Consider the following 15644-nt stretch of genomic DNA (forward strand, 5'->3'; position numbering starts at 1 on the left):
AGTAAGAATATTTCTGGAAGCAAGTAAAATTTAATCATACATGACAAAGTGATTGTGAAACACGTACTTATATCTTTCTACACTCAAGTTAAATATATGACCAACTAAACTTCCCTGTACCTGGATCCCAGAAATGTCTGTGGCCAGTCTATATACCATACAATGACAGGAATTGCAACAAAGGAAGACAGACATCAAACATATCATACTGTTGCAAAATTTTCAAGAAGATATGACTAAGTAAAACACATTACTAGTGCTCTTCCTCCCAAGACTTTGAAGGGAACCTGTGCAAGAGAAGAACCCTAAAGCTTAAGCTTTGATAGTTTCATGTTAAGTCTGCCTCTGTAGATTGATGCTACCAATATCTTTCCTTTATAGTTTAGAGAGATTTAGAGATATTAAGTAATTTGTCCCAGGTCACAGAGCTAGCAAGGGGCAAACTGTTTAAATTCAGGGTGTGAACATTTTCACCACTCTGGTATGCTGACTCTTGCTGCAGGAAAATGCTTACCACAATCCGAACCAGAGTTAAGCATAATGAGGAAGGAACAAGAAGTATTTGGATGAAAGCGCGACTAACTTGTTACTAACTGGATAAATTGGTGAGGAAGACCTGGAGGTTCAACTAAGACGGTCTTCAGGCAAGGATTAAATATCTCCAGCTGTGGGAGAGCAGAGATACAGAGACTAGAGGGCCAGTTGGGCCTGGAAGTCCTTGTGGCAAGATGATTGACCCTGGAGTAGGAGTCATGTTAAGTAGTTGAGAGGAAAGGACAGGATAGTGAGTGGAAGGAAGCAGTGACTGAAAGGTGGGTTGAGTGGACAGAAATTACAGATTCTGGGGATGGAGTTGTATATATAAGGCCCTACGTATGTCATGGTGGCAAGTTAAATTTGTTATAAATTTGAAATGAATGTCTTCAGGGTTAAGAAGCAACTGATTTTTAAGGTTGCAAAAAACAGAGAGTTGGCGAGAAGATGGAAAGAATAAATTCAAGCAAAGTAATAAAGGCCTATTAGGAAGATAAGGAAAAAACTTATTGCCTCCTGTTAAAAACCTTCTCTTATTTGAAGGCTACTATTTTTTTTTTTTTTTTTTTTTTTTTTTTTTTTGCAGTACGTGGGCCTCTCACTGTTGTGGCTTCTCGCGCTCCGGAGCACAGGCTCCGGACGCGCAGGCCCAGCAGCCATGGCTCACGGACCCAGCCACTCCGCAGCACGTGGGATCCTCCCACACCAGGGCACGAACCCGCGTCCCCTGCATCGGCAGGCGGACTCCCAACCACTGCACCACCAGGGAAGCCCAAAGGCTACTATTAAATCCCTTTCATATGTCTCCATTAACCCAAAGTAGACCTTCAGGCCTTCATCAAAGGATCTTCCTAACCTTATAGTCATTTTTGACTTCTGAATACTTCTTAGGTTTTCTTACTTTTAATTACAGTATCTCCAAATGAGTCTATTTCACAACCTTCTAATAATGGTCTGACTGAGGTCAGAAACAGAGAGAACTTTATTTCTATTAGTAAACCACAGTAGTGTGTTCGTTTACATCTGTGATATTGTGGTAGTACATCACCCTCATTTATATCACATGCTGATTTCACAGTATGCAAGAACTTAGGGGTAAGTTGGTTAGGATCCCCCAAATCAATACCCCCTGACTTCCCTTCCAAAGTTCATGGCTGTGTGTTCATGACTTTTGACGTGAGGTCTAAACGAGGTAAACTTGTTGCAAGGAGACAAGGGCTAAGACACTCTAACTCTACAATGACAAATGGACTGTGGACTTTAATCTTTGGAAATACTTTGCAATGAAGAACTGTAATAAATTAGAGACATAGATAGACAAAGAGAGGTTTATTTTTCTCAGCCAAATAATGAAAATAGAGCCCAGTCTTTTCTCCACTTGGCTTTCTGCTTAGACAGCAGCACTTCATCTTCGTGTTCTCCTGCTTAAAAGAGACCCCAGGCTAAAAGAAAATTGAATGGCAATGGCAGTATAAATTACCCCCTCGGTCCCTTGGCCCACTTATTGATCTAATGGGATCCATCTTTTGAAGTCATAGAGAGTGGAGGCCAAAGCTTTCACTCCTGAAATGTCAAGAAATAATTAAAATCATAACACAAATGACACCAAAGGAAAGTTGTGGTGTTCTTGATATCCTGGGGGAGAATTTCAGCTTATATATAAGCTTTAAATGCATAGTTCTGCTGAAAACACACAACAGTGAAATTGTCAGTGGTTTGGAAAGCCCAAATCAAATAGCCTTTGATGGGAAATGGCTTTTTAATAATTTTAATGCAATTTTGACTGTTCCATTACATAAAGAGGCCTAATGAATGCTGCTTTGAACCACTGAAAGGAAAAGGTGACCTTAGAGAGACTACTTTTTCACTAATTAGAATAAAATAAACAGAATGTGCATACAGAGTGTTGAATTACTTTAAAGAGAAAAGAATTTTCGTTGTTTTTATACAAAATTTGCTATTTCAAAATACCTATTTCAAATCACTGTAAAGTTTACAAAGTTTGTTCTTAAACATGAATTTCTGTTGTCAGTAAACTAAACCTATTTGGTAAGGAGGGCACATATTATTACTACAGTTTTATATATGAATAAGCTGAGAATTTGTGATGTCAAGTTCACTTTGAAAGGCCACACAGGGCTTCCCTGGTGGCGCAGTGGTTGAGGGTCCGCCTGCCGCAGGGGACACGGGTTCGTGCCCCGGTCCGGGAAGATCCCACATGCCGCGGAGCGGCTGGGCCCGTGAGCTATGGCCGCTGAGCCTGCGCTCCGCAACGGGAGAGGCCACAACAGTGAGAGGCCCACGTACTGCAAAAAAAAAAAGAAAAACATAAGGCCACACAGGGCTCCCCTGGTGGCGCAGTAGTTAAGAATCTGCCTGCCAATGCAAGGGACACGGGTTCGAGCCCCGGCCCGGGAAGATCCCACATGCCGCTGAGCAACTAAGCCCACGCACCACAATTACTGAGCCTGAACTAGAGCCCGCAAGCCACAACTACTGAACCTGCGTGCCTAGAGCCCATGCTCCGCAACAAGAGAAGTCCCCACAATGAGAAGCCCGTGCACCACAATGAAGAGTAACCCCCGCTCACCGCAACTAGAGAAAGCCCGCACAAAGCAACGAAGCCCCAACACAGCCAAAAATAAATAAATTTATTTAAAAAAACAAAAAGGCCACACAGCTAGTAAGAAGTAGAGCCCAGACTTGAACCCAGCTTTCAGTCTTTTGGGTCAGTGATCTCATTACATCAACATTATATCTACTCCCTTTGTAATCAGTATTAACCTTGCCCCCTGTTCCCAGTCACTAAGGGAGAAAGCTCCTTAGGGTCCTCCACAGAGCTCCTTCTAGGCAAATAATTTTTTTTGGATCCTTTGTCTATATCCACATCTAGACTAAAATGCATTATAAAAGTCATGGGTCGGTGGGAGGAATAGTATTTTATTGATGAAGATTTAGAATAAACGGGAGAGAAGAAGTACTTAAGTAATTTCTTATTGTTTAATCGGTTCAATAAAGATGCTTTGTGGCATCCAGGCACCGTTTCTTTCTGCTCAGATCTGGGAACCATCTTTTCCTGTTTTTTATTGACAAAGTTTCTGCACAATTTCATATCTCTTACCACAAGCAAATGGTAGCAGTGCTGTTGTAATGCTGGTTCTTTATATGTGGGAAACAAAAGCTCTTCTTGCCTCTGCAGTTGTTCAATACCATTTATTTAATGCTGGTTATATCATTACTTTAAATACTGTGCTATCTATTGTGCTGTCCGTGAATGTTGGCTTCCAGTGACTTAGAAAGTGTTTCAGTGCTTTGTTGGAGAAGCCCACAAATGTAAGTCTTACCCCATCTATGCAGGGAAATTAGAACAATAATTTATTCACGATGATGTTAAATTTACCATCCAGAGCTTTATAGCTTAAATATATAGCAAAACGTTTTCCAATCATATCTTCTCTTGAACTCTTTAGTCCTTAATGTATTCTTAGAATGTTCTCTCTTTCAGTGTCACCTGTACCCTTGCCTTCCACACAGTGTCGCCAGTGAGAAGGACAGGCAAGAGGCCAGTGATTGAAATGAGAAGAGTGGTCCCATTGTGCAAGGATTGTCACCCTTACCTGGCATAGTCTCAGACAGACCTCAGAGCACATCACAGTTCCAGAGATAAGAGCGGACACGGACCCATTGGCTTGTAGTGCATTGGTCTTGAAGTCTATCAGCCAGACAGGTGTGGCCTGGTCTGGGGCACTGACCAATATATGGCATGGAGCCTTCAGAGGGGGTGGGAGACTGCTCTGGGTACCAGAGGTGGGGGATACACAAGCCAAAGGATGCCTTCTGCCATGCCCACCACTCATGAGTTCTAGAGATGAAGGTGGCACCCTGATTGGAACCTTGACAATTGAGAGGCCACACATGCTGCTTGAGCCAAGGGTCAGCAGTAAAATAGAGTCCTGAACTCATCCTGTGTCTAACCTGAGTGAGAGTCACATCAAGTCAGTCTGTCACCACCATGCTGGTGGCCCAATTTCACGTGATCCCGTAAAAGAACTACACGAGTCAGCAGAGTGAGCCACTTGTCTGGCCCCCACCCTGGAACTGGGGTCTGGCGAGGATCACTAGCAACAATCCCACAGCACAAGTCCCAGAGCTACTCCGAGCTTCTGATGCCCGTTTGTGTGTGGAATAGAACATCAAAAAGTGCCCTGATGGAACTTTCCTCAACATAATAAAGGCCATATACGACAAGCCCACAGCAAACATCATCCTCAATGGTGAAAAACTGAAAGCATTTCCACTAAGATCAGGAACAAGACAAGGGTGCCCACTCTCACCACTCTTATTCAACATAGTTTTGGAAGTTTTAGCCACAGCAATCAGAGAAGAGAAGGAAATAAAAGGAATCCAAATCGGAAAAGAAGAAGTAAAGCTGTCACTGTTTGCAGATGACATGATCCTATACATAGAGAATCCTAAAGATGCTACCAGAAAACTACTAGAGCTAATCAATGAATTTGGTAAAGTGGCAGGATACAAAATTAATGCACAGAAGTCTCTGGCACTCCTATATACTAATGATGAAAAATCTGAAAGTGAAATCAAGAAAACACTCCCATTTACCATTGCAACAAAAAGAATAAAATATCTAGGAATAAACCTACCTAAGGAGACAAAAGACCTGTATGCAGAAAACTATGAGACACTGATGAAAGAAATTAAAAATGATACAAATAGATGGAGACATATACCATGTTCTTGGATTGGAAGAATCAACATTGTGAAAATGACTCTACTACCCAAAGCAATCTATAGATTCAATGCAATCCCTATCAAACTACCACTGGCATTTTTCACAGAACTAGAACAAAAAATTTCGCAATTTGTATGGAAACACAAAAGACCCCGAATAGCCAAAGCAATCTTGAGAACAAAAAAAAGGAACTGGAGGAATCAGGCTCCCTGACTTCAGACTATACTACAAAGCTACAGTTATCAAGACGGTATGGTACTGGCACAAAAACAGAAATATAGATCAATGGAACAGGATAGAAAGCCCAGAGATAAACCCATGCACATATGGACACCTTATCTTTGATAAAGGTGGCAGGAATGTACAGTGGAGAAAGGACAGCCTCTTCAATAAGTGGTGCTGGGAAAACTGGACAGGTACATGTAAAAGTATGAGATTAGATCACTCCCTAACACCATACACAAAAATAAGCTCAAAATGGATTAAAGACCTAAATATAAGGCCAGAAACTATCAAACTCTTAGAGGAAAACATAGGCAGAACAGTCTATGACATAAATCACAGCAAGATTCTTTCTGACCCACCTCCTAGAGTAATGGAAATAAAAACAAAAATAAACAAATGGGACCTAATGAAACTTCAAAGCTTTTGCACAGCAAAGGAAACCATAAACAAGACCAAAAGACAACCCTCAGAATGGGAGAAAATATTTGCAAATGAAGCAACCGACAAAGGATTAATCTCCAAAATTTACAAGCAGCTCATGCAGCTCAATAACAAAAAAACAAACAACCCAATCCAAAAATGGGCAGAAGACCTAAATAGACATTTCTCCAAAGAAGATATACAGACTGCCAACAAACACATGAAAGAATGCTCAACATCATTAATCATTAGAGAAATGCAAATCAAAACTACAATGAGATATCATCTCACACCAGTCAGAATGGCCATCATCAAAAAATCTAGAAACAATAAATGCTGGAGAGGGTGTGGAGAAAAGGGAACCCTCTTGCACTGCTGGTGGGAATGTGAATTGGTTCAGCCACTATGGAGAACAGTATGGAGGTTCCTTAAAAAACTACAAATAGAACTACCATATGACCCAGCAATCCCACTACTGGGCATATACCCTGAGAAAACCGAAATTCAAAAAGAGTCATGTACCAAAATGTTCATTGCAGCTCTATTTACAATAGCCCGGAGATGGAAACAACCTAAGTGCCCATCATCGGATGAATGGATAAAGAAGATGTGGCACATATATACAATGGAATATTACTCAGCCATAAAAAGAAACGAAATTGAGCTATGAGGTGGATAGACCTAGAGTCTGTCATACAGAGTGAAGTAAGTCAGAAAGAAAAAGACAAATACCGTATGCTAACACATATATATGGAATTTAAGAAAAAAAAAATGTCATGAAGAACCTAGGGGTAAGGCAGGAATAAAGACGCAGACCTCCTAGAGAACAGACTTGAGGTTATGGGGAGGGTGAAGGGTGAGCTGTGACGGGGCAAGAGAGAGTCATGGACATATACACACTAACAAACGTAGTAAGGTAGATAGCTAGTGGGAAGTAGCCGCATGGCACGGGATATTGGCTCGGTGCTTTGTGACAGCCTGGAGGGGTGGGAATGGGAGGGTGGGAGGGAGGGAGACGCAAGAGGGAAGAGATATGGGAACATATGTATATGTATAACTGATTCACTTTGTTATAAAGCAGAAACTAACACACACACACACAAAAAAAAAGACTATAAAGTAAAAACATACTATAGGGTGCTAGGCTGGTAAAAGTGAAGACTAACATACACTGTGAAATCAGAGAAGATTTTTTGGAGAAATTAGATAGGTTTAAGAATAAAAGTAGCTATGTAAAAATTTAAAAAAAAAAAAAAAAAAAAAAAAAAGTGCCCTGATGGAAAGAAACGAAGACCAGGCCCACACAGGTCTCGATCTGCTCTCAGAGCACCCTTCCTGGGTGGCTCTGCTGGTCCCAGCTGGTCCCAAGCACTGGAAGGGTCTCAGATATTGTGGAGGAAGTCACTCCAACCTGCACAGGGGCCCTGTTTGCTCAGGTATTAGAGTGCTCTGGTCCCTCCAGCCACTACTTATTCTGCTTAGCAAGACAATCAAAAGATCCAAAATATATGATAAAAAGACTCACTTGCTGTACCAAATCTCACCCATTTGCCCCTGCAAATGCATTTCCACCCCTTTTTATATGCTCTGTCTTGACTGGTAAGTATTACGTCTTCAGGGTTTCTGTGCCTTCTCACCTCCAGCTAGGTTTGACCAATGGGGAGCCCTGGCCAGAGATGGAGGAAAATAGGTGGAAGATATGGAATTTTTCTCCCCGTTCCTTCCTTCTGAGGTCACTTTGAATGTGTCCATCCATTAAAGGCCACTCTCAGGCAGCCATCTCCACACTCATCTCTCTCCTAGACTCTGGTCACCACCTTCTCAGTGATACCATTTTAGCTGCTTCTAGCCCCAGGATACTGCACTATTCCTAGGGGTGGCCTCAACACAATGCTTTGTTAAAAGATACATAAGTTAGAGAGAGAGGGTCGGCAATTGGAGAGGGCTCCTGGTTAGGGGCCTGCTGCCCATGTGAGCTGCCTGCGAGCCTGAGGAATAAGCTAACCTCATACAATTGGCTATCGCGGCCCATGCTTTCAGTCTAAGATGAGTGAACTGTTTGCAAGAGAGGACCTGGCAGTCCTCCAGCTGAGCGCAAGGAACATGCCACTCTGCCTGCTTCAGGGGCCTCCATTTCCTGGTCTATGCAGACAACGTGATGGTTTGGCTTAGGCTTGAAGCCAACCATCAGGGTTCCTCCATCTGTAAAATACAGGGGTCTGATTAGGGGATCTCTAAGTCCAGCACTAAGGGCAGGGACCTGGAGAATGTTACAGGAGTGGAAGTGCCTCTCCCCAGGCCCACCCTTAACATTTGTAGGGCCCTGGGCAAGAATACAAATGAAGGTCAGTTCAACAGAGCCCTAAATATTTAGAAGTTACAAATAACAGAAGCAAACAAATAAAATGAGTCCTATATGTCTACCCTGACAAATATGCCTCATCACAACCAAAATTTTAAAATATTCATCAAACTATAGTTTAGTGGCAAAATGTCAAAGACGTATGAATTTAATCATGATTGCTCATGTATGAGTGTTGCTTTGACAATATTTGGATGAGTATATATAAATAAAAGCACATATAAATCATAAATAATTTTATATTAATTCCAATTTTTTTGGCCTTTAATTCTGTAAGGTTACTAGCTGTGTTGTCATCAACACTTCCTCATAATTTGTGTTCTACTTATGGGATCTACAAGATTTAAAAATAAATATAATCATATTCAAAATGTACAAAATGTTAATGTATTTTATACAAATATAAATTACAGTAAATGCAAAAAATGAAAAAAATAAAAATCATTTTCATAAATGTTTCAAGTTGTCTTCTAAATATTCATAACTATGAGAATTCAAATGCAAAGTAAAAGTAGTGATATCCAACATTCGAATCAAAAGTATTTAAATCAGTCTGAACTTTTTATTTGGTTGTTTGAAAATAAAATTATATTTCCTAATATTAAAAGAACACAATTCTAGAGTTCAATATTCAGCTAGTTGCCGATGTAAGATATCAGTAATTGAAAGCACAAACTAGAACACAAAGAGTAGAAAAAAAAAGACACAGCACTGCTGAGAAACAGTGCTTCATTACACATGGTGTCTGATACATGGTCGGGCATAATAAATTGTAACTATTAGTAGTAAAAATAGTAGTAGTTGTTACTAGTAGTGATTGTTTATTTTTTATTTTGTGGCTCTCTCGTCTGTATCACAGAATTATTTGGGAGCTAATTTTAATAAAGTGAACCTATTCAATTCCTCCTTTATTTGACCAAATTAAGATCTTAAAACTCCAGTTATGAGAGAGTTAATTACTGTTGTCTCAAGAATTGTCTCGATTTTACTTAGAAAGAAGAGTTTTTTGTTGTTAGAATCTAATTGATTCTATTTAGCAAAAAGTTATCTTTGATTCCAGTATGTTTTCAGCCAGATTACCCTCATAACCTGAACACAGAATTTTGGCTTCTAATTTCAAGGAGAGAAATGTAACTGCAAAGCAAAGATATATGCAAAGCCTGATACTTAATTTATCTTGTTCAAGCCAAACAAGGCTAAGAGTATCATGTACAGAACCTTAAGAAATAATCTTTGCATTCAGTTAATCTATATTAGTTTTCACTTCATTGTCATTTGCTCTTTTAACTTTCTTCACTGGCTTATCAAACAGAAATTGGCAGTGATAACATTTTCTATTTCTTTGATTTTCAAAATGTATCTTTAAAAACATGTGGATTGGCTAATAGAGCAAAAGGGATGGAGTTGATCAGAATTCTTTTTCAAGATAGCTCTTCATGCCAACAATTGGCCAGAAGACACCCCAGTGCCTCTTGTAAGATGGGAAGATGGGTTCTTTCTCTTCCAGGAAAAAAAGTAGGATTATTAAAGTCCTATTAAAGTAGTAATGACCCCTGGAAATATTACCTTTTAGTACTACTTCAAAGATCATCTCCAACAAAATAACTTATCTTGAAACTGCCAGAAATATCACCTAACTTCTGCATGTGGGGGGCACCTATTAGAATTAAGAGGGCACAATATATAGATATAGTGATGACTGTAAGAGTGTTGGGATGAGATCCTGCTTTTTCCAGCTGTTTGCCTATTCCTCTTTGCTTCCAAAGATGGAAAGAGGGGGCTAGAGGCCCCAAAGAGAAGGCTCTGTTCTCACTAGTGGAATTGGTTTATCAAGCAGAATTCCCTAAAATTTTCCCAAGACATCTGGCCTGAAGGCCCACAGTCAGATAGAGAAAACCTATATTGATTCCCAGCTGAGCACAGATTATATGAGGCTTCTCTGTTTGCAAAACTATTTCTAAACGTCCAAACAAATGGACAAGTCTCTGAAAAATGGGGCAGTAATCAATGTCTCAATAATGGCAGATCTAGTAGTCCCAAGCATGGCTTATGTGTATCATTCAGCATTTTTGTTATGAATGGCCAGACCCTAAAAGCCCCTGATGGAAAACAAAATGAAGTTAAATAGTGTTGGAACTGGACTGGCTCTCAGCGTTAAATATCTCATTTTTCAGAAGAAACAATTATACAGAGAAGTAGTGACCTGGCACAGCACTGAACCTTGGCAAAGGCCATGATTACAAAGAATTAGAGAGAGTATGTTGTGGTGGGAAGATCACGGGTTATGTGAACAGGAAATCCCTGACTTCACTTCCAGCCTGCCACATCCTAGTTTATGTTGGAGAAGTCTCTTAGCATAACTAAGCCCCTGTTGCCATTTTCACATTTTTCAGAGTGAAGTATTATGCCTGTTTATGGACTAAATAAAATAGTGTATAAAGTTCCAAGCACATAGCAGATGTATTGTGAATATAGATTAACTTTTCTTTCCTCATTCAAGAAGTCTCTGAACTACATACACTTATATAAAATCCCACCGAGGGGACTGAATTAAGGAGAATGTTAAAAAAAAATCTCTGACCTAGAAAGTCCTTAGTTTCAAAGCAATAGGCAGCAGTGACTCATTACTACGGTCTTCAAAAAGCTGAGGAAGGATGGGGATGAGGGGTTCCTATCAAAGCAAAACATAGAACACAGATGAATAAAAATACACACATACATGTTTTACACACACATATTAAGGTATCTGCGAATATGTGTAACTACATAAGAGTTCAGTCATCACGGATCCAACTCTCTTCTGACTCATAAGCAACATTAAGTAGCTTCCTGTGCTCTCCTGAAATGAGTTCTCTCTCTGCTAACCCCAGCACCCTGCAGCCTGAGAACCTGGCTCTACTTCAGAAGTTGAGTCATTGTTACCTTTATTTTAAAGGCTGTTTCTGCCAACAGATCTCTCCATCCAATTTCAGACGAGAAAGATTCACAAACTCAGAGCGCCCCATTGAAGAAGCAGGACCTTGTTTTCCCTGGTGCAGGTAAATGTCTTCCTATGTTTAAGACTGACCTCCAAAAAATAGAAAGGTGGTTTTGAGAAGCCATATGATCAAAGAAAGTTCATACAAAATTCAAACTAAGAGAAAAATATCAACATTTCAACATCTCTCACAGTTGAATTGAACTGCAATTTCTGATGTGTTAGAGGAAGTGGTGATTCATCTCAGCTCATAATGGGCACCCAAAGTGCAAAATTTCTCTTGCTTTAGTTAGTCACAGACTCCAAAGGGATCTCAGAGAAGTGGATTAACAATGTGGAGGGTTGAAATTCTTTTGATTCGTTTTAGTGCTATCCATTAGAATACATGACCCTTTATTAATTTAATGGATTGCAAATTGAAGGGAAAAATAGTTACTTTATAAATTTATATAGAGTTAAGCATAGACACATTAACAATAAAACCTTGACTTTTCACATGAAGGAAGAAGTGTGGCAAATGTATTCAGTTTCAGTATTTTTTTAAAAAAAACACCAAAAAAGAATGTTCTGTTAAAAATGAGCCATGTAGCATAGATTGCAGAAAGAAAGGGGAGGGGAAGTATCTTTGATGTGTACGGTTATAAGTGTGTAGTTGTATCTTGTCCACTCCTCTAGCTGTGAAGCCTGCAGTTTCGAGCAGTTTTCAAGCAGGTTTGCACAGGCACAACCCGCCAGTCTTGCTTTGAGCCACGTCATGTGTCTCACAATGTGGCATGGGAAGCCTGTAAGAACCCACTTGGCACTCACACATGTGTATCCTGGAAGTGCTGGAGAGTCAACACCCATGGAGCACACTTGACCAGTGAAGGATGGGGCTGATGGAATGCTTGACATGCAGTTCATAAGGCTCCTCAGAAAGTCCTGCTGAATGGAGCATCCATTGACCATAGCAGCAATGAACATATCCTTACATTGACTTTCCCTCCCTCTCTGGTTGACTTCCTGTATTAGTTATCTACTGCTGTGTTAAAAGTTACCTCAAAACTTAGTGACTTAAAATAACAAATTTTTGTTCTCACAGGTTCCACAGTCAACAAATCAGAATCCGCTTCAGCTGGCTGTTTCCAGCTCAGGATCTCTCATGAGGATTTAGTTCAAATGTCAGCCAGGGCCGTATCCATCAGAAGGCTCGACTGGGGCTGGAGGATCCACCTCTGAACTTACTCACGTGGTTGTGAGCAGGAGTTTTTCCCAGTGTGGACTGCGGCTCACCTTATGGCAGCTGGCTTTCCCCAGAGCGAGTGATCCAAGAGAGAGGACAAGGGAGAGTGCAAGCAGGAAGCTACAGTGTGTTTTATCACTTAGCTTTAGAAGGGACCTATCATCACGTCTGCTGTATGCTGTCAGCGACATAGATCAACTCTGGTGCAATATGGGAGGAGACTCCACAGGAGTGTGAATACCAAGGGGTGGGGAACATTGGGCGGTCTTGGGAGTTGGCTACCATACTTCCTCTACCACTCATTCATGATCCTGGAGTCACTTCCAATAAACTACTTGTACAAAAAGCTTTATCTCAGGCTCTGCTCTTGGGTGGAAACTAGGCTAAGGCAGCCAATGATTGTCTCTATGTAGTTTTCTTCAGCGAGGTGGATCTGTATGTACCTGTGTTGATACAGAAAGATTTCCAAAATATATTATTAAGTGCAAAAAGTAAAAGGCAGAACTGTTCAGGCATGTGTATATAACTGCAAGAGTATAAGAGAAGCTTAGTAATAGCTGACAGTGGTTATTTGAGGGAGAAGGTGAAAAGAAAAAGGCTGATTAATTTTCATCTTATTATTCTTAGCACTATTTGAATTTTTGAAACACATTTATGTATTCTTTTAAAGAATCACTTTTGGGGGGTGGTGAGATTGGGAATTAAAAAAATTCTCTGTAAAATTGTATGTATTAAAAGTATAATAGTGCCTTTAAAAAACAATAACTCTAGCAGTCAGAAAAGTTAGGTACTATAGAAGGTGTTCAAAATAAGGGTCAATTCAAACAATACAAGGGACCCTTTGCTCAGTCTTTCCAGGCATTGAGTTGTGGTGTTAACCCAACTATTTCACACCAAAAGAGAAGTGGGGACGCATTCCCCTTCTATGAGGAATCCATGCCCAATGACACAGTACACTTCTTATCCTGCTGTCTGCCCATTCCCTTACCATTATATCAAACCTGGGAATACATGGAAGAATCATCTGGAACCATGCCTCAGGATTTTGCTCTTGTCCTCTGCTATTTTTCATACCTTTAAATTAAAGTAAAATCCTTTCACACAATGGCGCCAAGATTGTGCAATGGATACTTGGTTCCTATTATCTTCTCAAAGAACAGGTAAAAATTCTTACCTTGGAAATGACAGGCAACATTGTCTGGCAAAGTAGGTGATAAGGTGAAGAGTGGCTCCCTGCATAGTCAGTATGTTCCTAGCCCAGTCTCTCCAAGTTAGAGCCAGTGAAAAAGGAGCCAAACAACCAGAAGATTCCTGGAAATCGTTGGGCCTCTCCTGGAATGCCCACCACTCCATATTTAAGCTGTGGTGGATACGTGCCACCAGATGGTGCCAAACCGCGGTTGGGACCAGGATAGATTTGCATTACGACTTCAGATCTCTATTGCCAACTGGATGCATAAGTCCATCAGGAAGCAAACCACGAAGAACCTCAAATAATGCCACTCTGCATTTTAATCTTGACTTTTTAAAAACCCCACCTATCTAGTTAAAGCAAGACTTTATTATATAACTAAAAGACGTCTCTTAACAGCCCAGATGATCTCTTAATAATAGTCACTTTTGTGACAACCAGATAAAGAATTTATATTAATTTATTGAAGAATTCAAACAGTCTACTTCATTTGACTACAGATGTAAGGAATGGAGGAGACAGACCAAAAAGCCCACAACACCCAAAATCTCTTTTCTTCAAAGGAAGAAAAAAGCTAATTTTAGAAAATCAACATGTTTCCTGATTACAGGAACATTTATCAGGAAGCAAGTTAATTTCCTAAAATTTAATTGCAAATCCAAGCATCCTTGCCAAGTTTTCCATGTAGTCAGTAAGGAACAGGGACATCTGTGGCTCAGGCATCATGTCTTCTGGGTGCTCTGAGCCACGACCACAGTGCTATTTCCCCTCTGACACATATGGACACTAGCAAGCCTCCTTATCCTAGTCAGTATTGGAGCCTGCTAATATCTGGAGTGCTAACTTCGGTCAGTAGATTGGTCGATACCTATTATATGGCATCACCTTCTACTCCTTCAATGTCAATCTCATTAAAGTGATAAAGTTCAACATATGATGTAAATACAGACAAAAAATGTTGAAAGTTTTTTTCACTACCTAACTTCCCCTACAAGTTCTTTCCCCTAAAAAATTATGGGTTTCGGGGGGTGGGGGGTAGGAAAATTGGATGAAGATGGTCAAAGGTATAAGATAAGTAAGTTTTGGGATGTAACGTACAGTGGGGTGACTATAGTTAACAATACTGTATTGTGTATTTGAAAGTTGCTAAGAGAGCTGATCTTAAAGTTCTCATCACAAGAAAAAAGTTTGTAACTATATGAAGTGACAGATGTTAACTAACCTTATGGTGGTAATCATTTCACAGTATGCACATATATCAAATCATATGTTGTATATCATAGACTTATACACTGTTATATGTCAATTATATCTCAATAAAATTGAAAAAAATCAAGAGCCCACCATATTCCACTGAATGGCCCTCTGAGTGAAGCTATGTATTCTCAGGCTGTTGTATATTGCTTGGATTTTCATTTTTTCCTTCTTATGGCAATTCTGAACATATAGTAGATTTAAGAAAGCATAGAATGCAGTGGATAGGCATGAATAAGGCTAAGTAAGTGTCACTAAAAATAGCATTGCCAGCAACCAGTAACTATAAATTTAAATTCTATGCAAATCCAATTCCTTTTGCTCATTTCCCCTTAACTCCTGTTAATCAGATTGGACTGAGGTCAATATTGATATTAAAAATATATGTAGATTTATATAAAAAATTTTCTCAGTTTTGTCTTTTGCAGTAAAAAGTCTCGAATTACAGAGAAAGCGATTCTTCCTCTTTTCAATCACTCTTCTGGCTGGGAGAGACATTACATTTTTCATGCCAAACCACGTATATTCCACTCTTGACTCAATTAATTATTTTCGTAATCATCATAAAATATAACCATGAAACCCCTGTCCACCACTTCAAGTTTTTTTGTTCTGGAAATAAAAGTAGAAAGAGATTGTTTATGTGAGTTCCCTGTTTGCTCATGATTTAGATTTGCTCTTTGGAAAACCTTCCCAAAGATTCTGTG

At 39.9% G+C, this 15644-nt stretch overlaps 1 protein-coding gene across 1 annotated transcript in view; it reads left to right on the forward strand.

The window, feature by feature from the left end:
- QRFPR (pyroglutamylated RFamide peptide receptor) overlaps positions 1 to 12837 on the forward strand; it is an 81373-nt gene extending 68536 nt beyond the window's left edge. Inside the window, exons 3-4 of the mRNA XM_019927878.2 lie at positions 11245 to 11330; positions 12351 to 12837. Coding sequence (XP_019783437.1) covers positions 11245 to 11330; positions 12351 to 12487 — 223 coding nt within the window. The 3' untranslated portion in view covers positions 12488 to 12837. The remainder of the gene's footprint in view (positions 1 to 11244; positions 11331 to 12350) is intronic.
- The last annotated feature ends 2807 nt before the right edge of the window (positions 12838 to 15644 follow it).

This window comes from Tursiops truncatus, chromosome 5 (assembly GCF_011762595.2).
Source record: "Tursiops truncatus isolate mTurTru1 chromosome 5, mTurTru1.mat.Y, whole genome shotgun sequence".
NCBI lineage: Eukaryota > Metazoa > Chordata > Mammalia > Artiodactyla > Delphinidae > Tursiops > Tursiops truncatus.